Source organism: Rhizophagus irregularis, chromosome 16, assembly GCF_026210795.1.
Source record: "Rhizophagus irregularis chromosome 16, complete sequence".
Lineage (NCBI taxonomy): Eukaryota > Fungi > Glomeromycota > Glomeromycetes > Glomerales > Glomeraceae > Rhizophagus > Rhizophagus irregularis.
The window spans coordinates 2,728,356-2,741,534 of NC_089444.1; the positions used below are offsets into that span (position 1 = coordinate 2,728,356).

At 40.9% G+C, this 13,179-nt stretch overlaps 2 protein-coding genes across 2 annotated transcripts; both read right to left on the reverse strand.

The window, feature by feature from the left end:
* Positions 1–5,207: 5,207 nt before the first annotated feature.
* On the reverse strand, positions 5,208–5,474 carry OCT59_008345 (uncharacterized protein; the record flags this gene model as incomplete). The annotated part of the gene is made up of 1 exon (XM_066142387.1): positions 5,208–5,474. The coding sequence occupies one exon, from the start codon at positions 5,472–5,474 to the stop codon at positions 5,208–5,210; it is 267 nt and encodes an 88-aa protein (XP_065999274.1).
* Positions 5,475–8,840: 3,366 nt separating this feature from the next.
* OCT59_008346 (uncharacterized protein) lies at positions 8,841–9,245 on the reverse strand (the record flags this gene model as incomplete). The annotated part of the gene is made up of 1 exon (XM_025332261.2): positions 8,841–9,245. One exon carries the CDS (start codon positions 9,243–9,245, stop codon positions 8,841–8,843), a length of 405 nt encoding a protein of 134 aa, XP_025174642.2.
* Positions 9,246–13,179: the final 3,934 nt, after the last annotated feature.

A 13,179-nucleotide genomic window follows, 5' to 3' on the forward strand; every position in this document is an offset into this window, starting at 1 on the left:
TATAAATGTTTATTATATAATTATCATATAATTACGTAATTATTGATGTCTATCATTATTTTATTACGTATTATGTTGATCATTTTTAATCATCAAATTGATTTTTTTTTATCGTCACTCTTTTTTTTTTCATATATATATTAACCCACCATCCGTAAAGAAGCTGACTGCGGATTCAACACTTGAAGCTTGAAGCTTGAAGCTGGAACTTAAGCTTAAACTTAAGCTTAAGCTTCAAGCTTAAGTATATGAATAAAAAATCTCGGAAATGTCTAAACCATATTTGGCCTCAAACTAACCATATTTTGAATTTCATGGTTAGTACGATCATCAAATTAATTAAGAAAAAAACTACAATTAAAGTTAGACATATTACACAAGATTTTCAGCATTCTTTTCTTCAGACTAATTATGTTGATCATTTTGATCACATGACTTTATTAAGATTTCCCATTTTTTTAAAAAATCCTGATGTGAAACCTTATGCACTTATTATGTACTATAAGAAACCTTATACACAGTGAAATTCGATAAACCGGATATTCAATAAACTGGATTTGGGCCTAAACCGGACTTTTTTGCTGGAATCAAATCACGTATATTAAAATAGGCTTGATATACCGGAGTTTACTAGTAAAAGCTCAATATTCGCTATAACAGATCAATATCGTCAGGCTGGTAGTGTGTCTCGCTATGCTCACCCCACTTTGGCCTCATGGCCTTGCAGTACCTACATCCCCCCTCCGTGGGGCAGGAAATCCCTATATATCTGAAACAATATGAAACAAGATCTGAAACATAATAATATAAGCAAAAAAGGATAAAATAAAAGAAAAGAGAGGAAAATAAGAGAGAATCAGAGAGGGCGTTTCGATGTTTCAGATGTTTCGGCAATTTTGGTAAAAGTCAGGCGAGGACAACCCCCCAGAAAAAGTTTTGATTTTACCCCCCAGATCCGAAACTTCTGAAACATCTGAAACAGATTCAGGATTCCGTTCATTTTCTTATTAGAGGCAGTGAGATAGCAAACCGAGTGAACAGGTAGGTTAATAGCCCCTAGAAGGTCTGTAGAACCACAGGAGGGTAACCGGGTAGGAGCGCGAATCTTTGGAAAAAATATATTTGGCAATTGAAGATTAGGTAACTATAAATTAGTACTCGATTTGATAGAACGAAAAAATGACCACTCAAATTCAAGTTATCCCCAAGTTCGGTGAACAGAAAAAGGCTTTTAGTATTGATGAGCTTAAACGGCTCATTAACGCTGCAAAGAGTATGAGTGATCTTGATCAAGCCAAGAGGTATCTCTCGATGACTCGGATGATAAGGAATACTTTTAGAAGGCGGTACTAATCTGTCTTCCTCTTTTTTGCTTCTTTAAGACATTTATCAATACACTGCTTACACGTGTCATCAGAATCTAAGATTTTCTGTCCGAGTTTTTTGCATTGCCGATTGTAAGCCGTCTGCTGTCTCTTAGCAGCAGTTTCTTTCCTTTTCTCCTTAGTCTTCTTCTTGATCACCCAGTCTATCCCAGTAAAAGTATTCTTATGCATACTACAAATTGTGCAGTCACCATGCAGTCGGTAACGCTCATTTATTGTCATATCTTGTATTTCACTAGCAGTCTTGGTTTCTTTCTTACACTTTAGGTAGTAAAATCGTGTCATCTTAGGATTTGAAGTCCGAAATCTTTTCTTTAATTTGTCGTAATATGTCACATTTAGAGAATTACTACAAGTACTACAGTCTATCCGGAGTACCGGCACGAATTCTAAAAGGTGAAGAGCACTACAACTTATACAAAAAGCCCCTAAAGGAGAAGTCATCAGAGCGTCTACGAGTAGTTGTATGGAAACCAAATGCGACGCATCAGGCAGATCTCGCAGAGATGCCAGTGGACCCCAAAGGATTCCACTATTTCCTCGTAGTAGTGGAAGTCGCGGGTAAACGAGTCGACGCAGAACCCCTAAAAGATAAAATTGCAAATAGGGTTCTCAATGGATTTGTTAAAATCTACAGAAGAAATCGCATTAAGCCACCAACACATCGAATGGAGACAGACTCCAGATCAGAATTCACCAATGATCAGGTACGTGATTTTTTCCTGAACAGTCTAGGGGTGATGATGAGGTTTGGAGAGCCGGGAAGACACAAACAGCAATCATACGCTGAATGAGCTATCCAAGCGATCCAGGAGCCTCTCCTAAAACGAATGGTGGCACAGGAGTTGAAGACCGGGGTGACATCCGTGGAATGGTCAGAAGATTTCTGTGATGTAGTTAATAAAATAGATGAAATCTGGCAAAGAAATCCCCCAGACATTCCGACTGGGTCACCCAAAGTGTCAAAAAAGACGGAACTTCTCTCTGAAGGAACGCGTGTCTGAGTCAAGTTAGACGAACCTATTTCAGTACTCTGGAACAAACTCCATGAAAAATTTTGTACAGGAGACATAAGATGGAATCCCAATATTCGTGTAATCAAAAAAATGATACTCTCACCCGAACAGCCTCCTACGTATCTTCTTGATGGGCCACACGGGCGACTAGGTGTATCCAGATGTGCGTACACCCGAAAAGAGTTGCAGGTTGTCCCAGAAAATGAATGTCCCCACCTGACTCCGTGATAAGAGGGCAACCTGAAAGATTTGTACCTGAGCGGATACTCCGGCATCGCATCAGGAAGGGTCAAGACCAGTACCTAGTCAAGTGGGAACGATACCCAGATACCGAAGCCACTTGGGAACCTGCTAGTAAATTAGAGGAGGATGTTCCCGATTTAATCCGCAAGTTTTGGGAATAAAAAATAAATATTCCCTATTTTTTGTCTTCTCGATTCACGTCAGAAACTATCGGGATAAAAACATTCTTCCCATTACAAGTAAGGGCGATATGTTCGCGTGATTCATGGACATCATAATTGTAACATTTCAGACACGTCTGGCTCAATCCAATCTCCCTATGCTTGTAATCGCTTAAAACCGCGAGATTCTCAGTGATTACACAATCAGGGGTTAGTTTGATTGACACACCTTTTACCATGCCGAATGTCCTACCAGATTCCAGAGCGCCCGATATGTTATGTGTAATACTCTTGTCGATATCCAACCCTAATTCCTCAGCGGCTTCCCTCTGAATAAAAGACGCGTTAGCACAAGTGTCTGCTAAATATTGAATCGTTATCCCATTAACCTTCCCATCCAGCGCTAAAAGATCTTTAGTATTCTCCAAACGAGCTATGTCAATATCCATCGGGTCATCTTCCCTGATATCCTCTTCTTGTTTTTCCTCAACTAAGTCTTCCAGAATCTCCGTACTTTTACGAGCAGACTTTAATTCTTCCCGAAGAATCTCACGGAGTAATTTTCTAAAATCTGCAGACCTTAATAAACTTAATGAATCATTTTTGGTGACGGCTTTTATAAGTGTGGTCTTACTACTAGTAACCTTCGCAGGAATCTTAATAGGAGTCATTTTAACTGATTTTTTTGGAACAGATTTAAGAAGTTTCAAGATACTTACACCCTTATCCGAGTTTACTTTTTTTTTGTACTTCGAATCGCACAAATCCGAAAACCACCTTCCTCATCGGAAACAATTTTCAAGTCATCAAAACTATCGTATTAGTATCAATATCCATAGCATCATCGTTAAGATCGAGGTTTCTTATTGCTCGGGCTAATTCCAAATCATCGCGTCTATCTTTAGCTTTCTGAAGTCACTTTGGAAATCTTTTAGACGTCTCGTATCCCATAATAAGATCAATAACATATTGATCATCCTCCCTAGTCCATTCAAGAGCATCAGGGTCATCACCAACATCATGTTCTACATAACTATCATCCCAATCAGGATCAGGATAATTATCATCTTCTTGTTGGACAACGCGTGGCCGTGACTTCGGCCGAACAGGTTTAATCTGTTGTCTATAGACCGGTGGTTTACGAACTGGCTTAGATGCTTGTAATTGTTTAAATTGTGCCTGGAAATTCTTGGTAAGTTCCTCGGCTTGTGCCTTGAGCAATTCTTGTAATCGTTCTTGAGTAATAACGTCTGTTGACCTTTGTATTACAGCACCTTCGTGTGGAGTCACGGGATGAGTATAGCCAGCCAATTCCTCTTTTTTAGCCTTTTCAATATCCTGGCGCCTTTGTAATCCATAGAACATTTCACCCTTTCATCGTTCAAGATCACTCAATCTATCGATTAATATATTAAGAGGTGCCGCCCCGATTCTAGAAGCTTCAATAACATTTTCCGGCAAAAGTCCTCTATAGAACTGGTCAGTAACCATAATTTGATTATATCCTACAATATCCCCAGCCCTTTCAACTCGCTTATAGTAAGATCAAACAGGTTCGCCTTGTTCCTGGTAAAGGTTACTAAATCGTATCTGAAGTCTTTCTTCCACGACGGTTGGAAAATTTGTGCGCATATGCATAAATGCTTGATCCAGGAGAATCCCCTGTAAGACTATCGGTTGATTCTGGACAGCAGCATTAAATGGACCTCCATGATTTCCCAACCCATTAACGGGTTGATGAGTAGGACGTCCGCCTGCACGCCTTTACCGCTCTTCAACTTTAAAATTCGTTCTAACGATATCAGCACGTGACGGGAAAAATGCATCTCCCAACGGTTATCGCCGCATTAACTGTAACCCTTGAATATGCATCAGCATCAGACCCGGGTAAGTAAGTACCAACATGTAATCCATTAGCAGCCTCAGGAACAGCCAAAGCTCTGAATGCTCGGCGAGTGGCACCGGCTCCACCATTTGCAGCAGCCACTAACCGAATATTCGAGAGTTCCCAATTTTTTCCAGTAAGTTCTGCATCAAACTACCTCACCGCTTCATCTTTCATACAGCTACGAAGAACCCCATCGCTCTCACCCGACCAGGAGGCACACCGGCATCATCCAATGGATCAATACCAACGGTATTAATATACCCTAAAAAGTTATCAATAAAAAGATTAAGATCTTCATCTTCCCAACCATGAAATATGGGGGCAGCTATACCAACGGCAGCCATATCGTATTTTGTGGATGGTTGAGAGGAGGTGGAGGAGGGTTCAATTGTCTACTTCAAAACCATTGTACTTGGATACGCAGAGCGGCTATTTGTTGGAAAAGTCGATTTCTAAGACGTCCCAATGTCCGAATTCCAAAAAGAACCCGACTGTTAGCATATACAAGCCGATTTCATGCAACATCACGCTCGCCTAAAGCTCTATTACGTTCACCTATAGCTCTATTACGTTCACCTCTCATAAGATTATATTGCTGCTGAAGATGGCGATTAGTCGTCCGCATACCACCAAACTTATGTTCCAATTCAGCCAAATTAGCTTCTAAACCAGTAATAGTATCTTGTACGATATTTAGCTCATCTTGTGTAAGACCTAACAAACCTGTTTGAACCTCGAGTTCGTCTTGTAATTCATCGCGTTCTTTCGAGATCGATCGCATTCCGCTTTTAATATATCGTGTTCTTCATATGTTTCTCTACAGCGATGAATTAATAAATTAAGAGCATGTTTGAGACGATGGTTTGCATTTTGTACATCTCGATTAATGACCATGCGATCACTGACAGTTAAAAAATCTGTTAGATCCTTAATTACCGCAACTAATGGTATATTATTCATATCACGCAAATCTCTAGGAGGCGGTCCAGTAGGCTCTGAAGGAGTATAAATTGCAATTGGTGTCGATGTCGACATCGTATTTAAACTAAGTTAGAATAAAATTCAAATGGATCTTTATGTATACAATTTGGACGAGTACACGACCGACTCGAGACAGGGTAATGAGTTTGCCCCATCATGGCCTTTCCGTCTTGCCGTAGCAGGAAGTTCTGACTCGGGTAAGACAACTATGATCATTAATTTATTAATGGGAGACAAGAAGGCAAAGGAGGATGGTGAAAGGTACATATTATGTGATGCGGTAATTCTAGTTGGCAGATACCTTGATGAACCGAAGTGGGCAGTCGTACGTGATTTTTTCAAAGAAGAATAAATTCCGTTTACCGCAGTATCCCATAGTGAGATTCCAAATGTTAAGGACTTCAACTCCACCCAGGCTACTGTGGTAATCTTCGAGGATTTGATGGATGCGCCTAAAAAAATCCAGGATCTCATCACTGGATTTTTTACACATGGATGACACAAAAATATTTCATGTATCTATGTGGCCCAAAGATTCTTTACCATTCCCAAGGCTATTCGTGAAAATGTGAATTATATTTCTCTACATGGAGGTCACGGGAGTTTGACCGATACTAAGAGGATCATCCGCCAGTATACAGAAGAATCAGAGTCACTTGCTCCAGTAATCGATGACCTTACTCTGCAACGCAAATTTATAGTATTTGATCTTAGAAGATTTAAGAGCGATCCGTTATCCATTCGGGTTAGATGGGATACTAGTCTCAGTTCGATCACCAATCAATCTCAGTTCGATCCTAGTTCGATCTCAGTTCAATCCCCGTTCGATCTGAGTTTGAATCCAGTTCGATCTCAGTTCGATCTGAGTTTGAACCCAGTTCGATTCCCGTTCGATCCGAGTTTGAACCCAGTTCGATTGAAGTTTAGTCCTTATGGCCAGAAGGCCGTAGCTGAAGCAAAAAAGTCCTCCCAGCTAATCGAGTTTGCTCGGGAATATCCATCGCCTAAAGAGAGAAAACACCTCCTCGTATCTGGTGTTATAGCTAAGAACGCAGATACCTGGATTAAGTACGTCTTTCGGGAAGCCTACGGACTATCTGGTAAGACCCTGGGATCAGACTTCCAAAACTTCTTAGCGAAAGTACGGGATAGGACCACGAAGACTGAAATTCCAAAACCTGAGACCGTAAAGGAGTTATTCTCTCGATATGAAGTCCTGAAGTCTAGTCACCCTTTGGATAATAAAAAAATAATAGAAGGCATCGGGGTCCTTTTACAGATCTTTTCTAAGGGCCACATGGACCGTCAAGCATTACGAGTAGGGATCAATAGTATTTTGTAAGAATCTGGTTGCTTTAGCAACCCATCTCGCGAAGTTCTTCCGCAGAAGCCCTAAGAATCATGGCGCTTTTTTTACATCCTTCGAAGTCAATCCGTAGCATCCTAGCTTTTAACCCAATAGCTCCTAAGGCTCGAGAAGCAAAGTTCTTAGTTATCGGATTTCTTACATGACTTACATAGTTCTCATAGAATGTAGTAAAGGATTCGTCAATACCATCCGGGTATGTATTCCGTAAGAACTGATATAAGGCAATTTCCCCACTGTCACATCCAATGGCTATAAGCTGTTCAAGAAGCCACTTTCTAGTATCCTCGTATGAATCTCCGTCCATAATTTTTATATCCAGTCTTTGTGTGAATAATTGCGTAAAATCTGCATTACTTGCCCGACGGATAATCTGGACCAACTTATCCCTGGCAAGTCCCAAGGCTTGTAAAGGTTCATCCTCATCACTAATCTTCTTTATAATCTGTCTATACAACACGCTGGATAATCCTCTATATGCCATTTTCGCAGAGAATACTCCACAGTTCTGACACTGGTTTATTACGATTGATGTTGACATGGCTATCTTTCTTTGATTATTTGCTCACTTAGTATCCTTCACAATCTTTTTTATATATTGTTATCTTTAAATACCTGTCATTTGTAGAAAAAAAAAAATAATGGCATTAAGGGATCGACCGTTGGAAAGACCGGAGGACCAGAGGACCGGAGGACTGACCATTAGGAAGCGCAGTCCTTGCACAACTTGTCCGTTAAGTCACTTGGGCTTACAGGCATGAGACATTCCCTACACAACTCAATATTAAGCTCTGCAAGTCTCGGGGCATGGTCCTCCAAAGTTCGTGGACGACCGGAAGGACCAGAGGAAGGTGCCCCGTTAGTCGTATCTTGCTGTAAGATAAAATCATCATATTCATCTTGGTCAGCCTGAATAGCGGCCCTGATTTGTTATATATCATTGAAAGTTAACCGCTGGCCATCAAGATTTTCCTCATTATAGCATGTTTCATTGATGATTTCCTCTATAAGCTCCTCCTCTTCATAACGAACAAGGTAGTAGTCCTCAACTACCTCGTAGTCACTCTCAACCAGTCTATGATACATTCTAGTACCGTGTTGAATATAGCGTCCTGTATCTGTATTTAAATATACAGGTTGTTCCTGGGGTGGAGGCGGTGCGGTTTGTCTACGGACAAGCCTTCCATCGATATAATCATGGGATTCCATAACTATTCGATTAAAGGTATCTCCACCAACACGGATTGGACGTCCGGTTATAGGATTAGTTATATAAGGGTATGACATGTTTTTTTTCTGTACGTGTCTACATACCTAATTGTTATCTCCAATTTACAATAACCAAGTGACATCGTCATCAGTCCTTATCAAAAAATGCAAGAATACCTGATGATAAGGTTACGTGGTCATCAGTCCTTATTGCGAAACATGAGGATACCTGATGAATAAGTTATTGGATTATTGGCCTAAAAAGCATTCATGGAAAAACCGTGGAATTTTTTACAGTACAGTGTATAAAAAAAGTGCTAAACTTTGAGATCGGGACACGATGTCTCGATCTAATAATTTCGATGTCATGTGACTTCATGCGGGTACGTAGATCATTTCCTTTTTGGGCGATACCCGTTCCACAAAAAATCGACTTTGGTAAAAATGCGTTTGGAATCTTGTGTAACACAAATTTCCTTTTTCGGTAATTCGGGATTACGCGGTAATGCCGGCCGGATCTAAAAAAATATGACTCTGCAGGGTAATTCCTACGAAAGTCAAGTACAAAATGCTTACTCCTGTTGAGTCCATTCATACCACTCCCAATCCCCAAGGATCACCTCCCCATCTTTGTTCACTTAATGCATACTCTATGGTTTCCCTCTCTTGGGGGTCCACGACCATCCCATTCCTAAGCATTTTCTCCATAATATAAAGCTGATCCTCGGTAAGGCGGTTTATCCATCTTTTATAGAGGTCATTTACATCTTCAAACATTATCCAGTCAATTTCCCTCTTTATATAATGCTTTCCGAGAGCTCGGATTTCACAGTACACATCCCCGATCGTAGTGGCATAATTTTTCCACCTCTTATATGCCTCTCGACGAACTTCCTGCCACCACACTCTATCTACCTTACTCGCTGCAATAAGGTCAGTATCCGGGATCTTTGCGACAATGCGTTCGACTATTTCTACTGGTAATCGGTCCAACATGATGTTATGTTATTTATACTATAGCTATCTTCAATTACTGTATGCCTATTACACATGGATAAAAAATATAGACTAAATTCGTATAGGATCGTAGGACCACAGGAGCCGCTTATGCAAGAAGTTCTGTTAAGGTTTTCTCAGCCTCGTTTTTAGTAATAGCTCGCTTTGGGGGACCGGTTGATGAGTCCTTAGTCACATTATAATACAATTCGAAGAAGGCCTCAAGCTTATCTAGGAGAGCTTGTTTATTCTTGTATGATTCGCAGATTTTTGCTATCTTAGCAGTATATGCCGCATTATCTGGGAAGAGTTTTCTGGCCACGAACTTCACATATGATACAGGAGAATTTGCCATTTGGATTCGCTTGATATACTTCACGTGGTCCTGGATGAGGTAACTGGTTTTGCTAAACCCAGATACTAATGCGATTACTATAGTATCTTTTAATGCGCGGATAATCTTGGGGACAGTTTCGTCAGAGACAACATTAGGCTGAATGCGCGATGCCTCGTAAATAACCTACTCACTAGTGCTGTCAGTGCTGTTAACAATGCTTGCGAATTCGGTATATGTCGACATGATTCTTTGTACTTTATAATAAATATGAATCTTCAGTTACCTGTTCATTAGAATGAGAAAAAATAAATATGAATCTCGGGGTTTACACTTGGGATACTGCAAGGCAGTAGAAGCGTTGCTTGGCCTTTTGTATCAATGGAGAGCCTGGTCTAAACAACCAGGGGATAGCGACTTTCTGGATAATCCTAGCCGCTTTATTGTTCCTTTTTTCTATATATCTCCTAAAGGCTTTCTGGATCATTTCAGCATGATGAGTATAATAGTCGAAATTAAAATGCTTTGGGCAACTATATAAATGTAGTCGTACTGCTTGATCCATGGAAGCGTCAGCTTCCCATCCGCGATCAATAAAAGATTTACAGTAGGTACAGTACCACCTATTTGGTAGTCGTGATACTATTCTCCTAATGTGCACAATATAAGCATATACATCTTGATGAGACCTTGGATAAGGTGGCCGCTTATGAAAACCTATTCTACTACAAGTCTCATAATATTGCACAGCATTCTGAATGCCTAGCCCACGTGTGGAAACTTTCGTCGTCTTGTCTACCTAATCCGTCGGTGTTTTGCATTTGGGTATCTCGTAAGATTGCATGTTCTATAGGTTTATTCAATTATGCCATCACGGTATGTCAGTAAAAAATATACATACCGGTCCCTAGCAATCATGTCCAGATAACCTTGTTCGCATTTTTCACATGGCAGTATCCCGCGGTTTCAAACTTGAAAGTCTTTAGAGTCGTATCTGCATTCTCTGAACAAGTGAAAAGCACGGGGCTATCTGGCTGCTCTTCTAAAATAAATCCGTCTGTATGGATACGTCGTACTTTATCCTTGTATGGTTGAATTGCCTCAGATGTGATTTTGCGACTACATGCTAATAAGAATGGGGCGATCCTGGGATACTCACCTTTGAAGGGATTACCCGGGTTTGTAAACTGGAATCGCCACTGGTCAGATCCTACTGGTATGATAGAATCGAGTTATGGCCCTCTGGAAATGTAAATGGGTCTGTTTGATCTGTGGTGAGTGTCTTGTAATTACGCTTCCTCTGGCATAATGCTCCCCATAATGTGTTGAGGACTCGCTTTGCCACGCGGCCAGCTACGCCACCCTGGTTTTTAATTTTGAAGAGGAAGTGTACATACTCACCGAATATTACAGTTCCAGGAATTCTCGCTTCTCTATCATATATCAATGCATTTGGCTTCCCATCCTGTATTAACTGTATATTGAAACCAAGTTTTTTTGCTCGTTGTAAGTTGATGAATGTATAGATTCCCCTTTTATTCTGTCGGAAGAGAATATTATTCCCACTTACCTTAGCACGGAATAATCCATACAAGGCATAACCCCTGTGGTCAACAAAGTCATTAAGTGTCTGGAATTTACCCCATCTGATTGGAAAGTTCGCGTTTGATTGTTGGATACTCGGGTATAAACTTGTTGCGTCGTACTGTCTTTCATAGCCCTTCCACTCGTTATCTGCCCAGATTAATCCTCCCATCATTGCATCACTTAACCACTCTGCTTCTATCGGGTCAAGAGGATCATTGGCTGGAATCCCTACACTTAATCATTCGAATAACCAGAGAGCCGTTCTTTTGTAAGACCAGTTATGGTATGATAAGTCAATTCCTAAACTGAACTTCTTTGTAGTCTGTAAGAAGACATCCCGCTCCTCGTGGATTCTCTGATATGCTTCTTCAAGAGTTTCATATATTCCCGTTTTACGGTTTTTCTCAACAGAGATAAAGGAACTCTTGGAATTCTTAGTTTTTTGAAACTGCCCAATTGTACAAGACTTAACTGTTTTGCCGTTGTATATTGTGACTACATTATTGGTCCCATCTTTATGGTATACAATGGGTAAATTACGCTTTCTATCTATTTTACTGGGGTGGAGTCTTCCGGGATTTAACGCGAGGGAGTAATGGCCTTCTAATAGGATGAGTGTTACACGTCTATCAGACTTACTCTTAGAGATTCGGGTAATGTCCCCCACAATATTAATTGCGAGACTTCCTGCGAGTTGTTCGACCTTGTCCATGCATGAAACTGGGATGAGAGCATCATGATTGAGACCTAATGCCTTTTTGATATACTCGGGCTTTTCGATTGACTTTGGCATTTTAGAGAATGTGCCGTAGATATATTTCAGGCATTCATACAGGCAATCATTTAGCTCCCCGTTGCAACCCCCTGCAACCGGTGAGGCATCTCTCACATAAATTATGAATCGTTCAAAATAATCAGGGTCTGCGTCATCCGATAGTTGTGCTTCGTCGTAGTGGTCCAAGAGTGAGAAGAGGCTGGCTGGTTGGTTTCCTGATGTCCATCCACCGGGTTTCCAGTTTTCATAGGGAAGTAGAATCTGGAACTTTCTATCTGGAAATCATGCCTGGAGAGTCTGACCGAGTCTGGCGATAGCTCCTCTGGAAAAGCGGGCACCAGAATACTGAAGTTCCTTAATGTCAGGTCGTGTTGGTATAGTGCGGGCGATTCTTGAGTATTGCATTTTTATGTATATGATTTGTCTTCAACTATAAATAATATCTTTCTATATATATACGAAAAAAAAAGAAATAATCTCAAATAGCGCTTACAATATGTCGTTGATAGCGCCCTCAGTATCCTCTTCGTCCCAGTCATCGATGATTCCATTGGCAGCCTCTCATTCACGTTCCATATCGGTTTTTGGATGTTCCTCGGGGATCTCTCGTGCTTTTCCCTTATCTGCCCTCATAGTTTCATACCCAGAGGGGTGGGAATAATCTCGGCATTACGATTCTCCTTGTATGCTCTTATTAAATCTGCGAGTTCTTTACGGCTAGGTGTTTTAAGTAAGTTCCCATTATATTCGATCCAGTCCTTGAAGTGGTCTACTACCTCCCTAAAGTAGTACTGGTACTTGTCCTCAATACGTGTTGTGGGACATTACTCTACTTCAAACGCAAGTATTTCCCAGTCATAGTCGTCTGACACGTCTTGGTACTTAGCCCATAAATCCTTACCTGTATTGTAGAGATCATTGAAGACCTGGTCCTTTGAATTCTTGACCCATGGCTTACGATCCCATCAGCGCCTTTCATGCCAAGCCCAGTGTGCTCGAGTACCTTCCTTTGGTTCAAGGTCCCAGTCGACTTCTGGTTCTGTATCAGGTTCTGGGATAGGTTGCTCAGAAGCCGGTACTACTACAGGTTCTGTAGAAGATTTGGAATCTGCGAGGGATTCGGATTTTGCAGAAGATTCTGCAGATGACTCGGGTTGTTTCTCAAGAACTGGGTCCACGGTTGTAGAATCTGAGTCTGATAACAAGTCGTCTAAGACATCGTAGTCATCTGGCTCGGG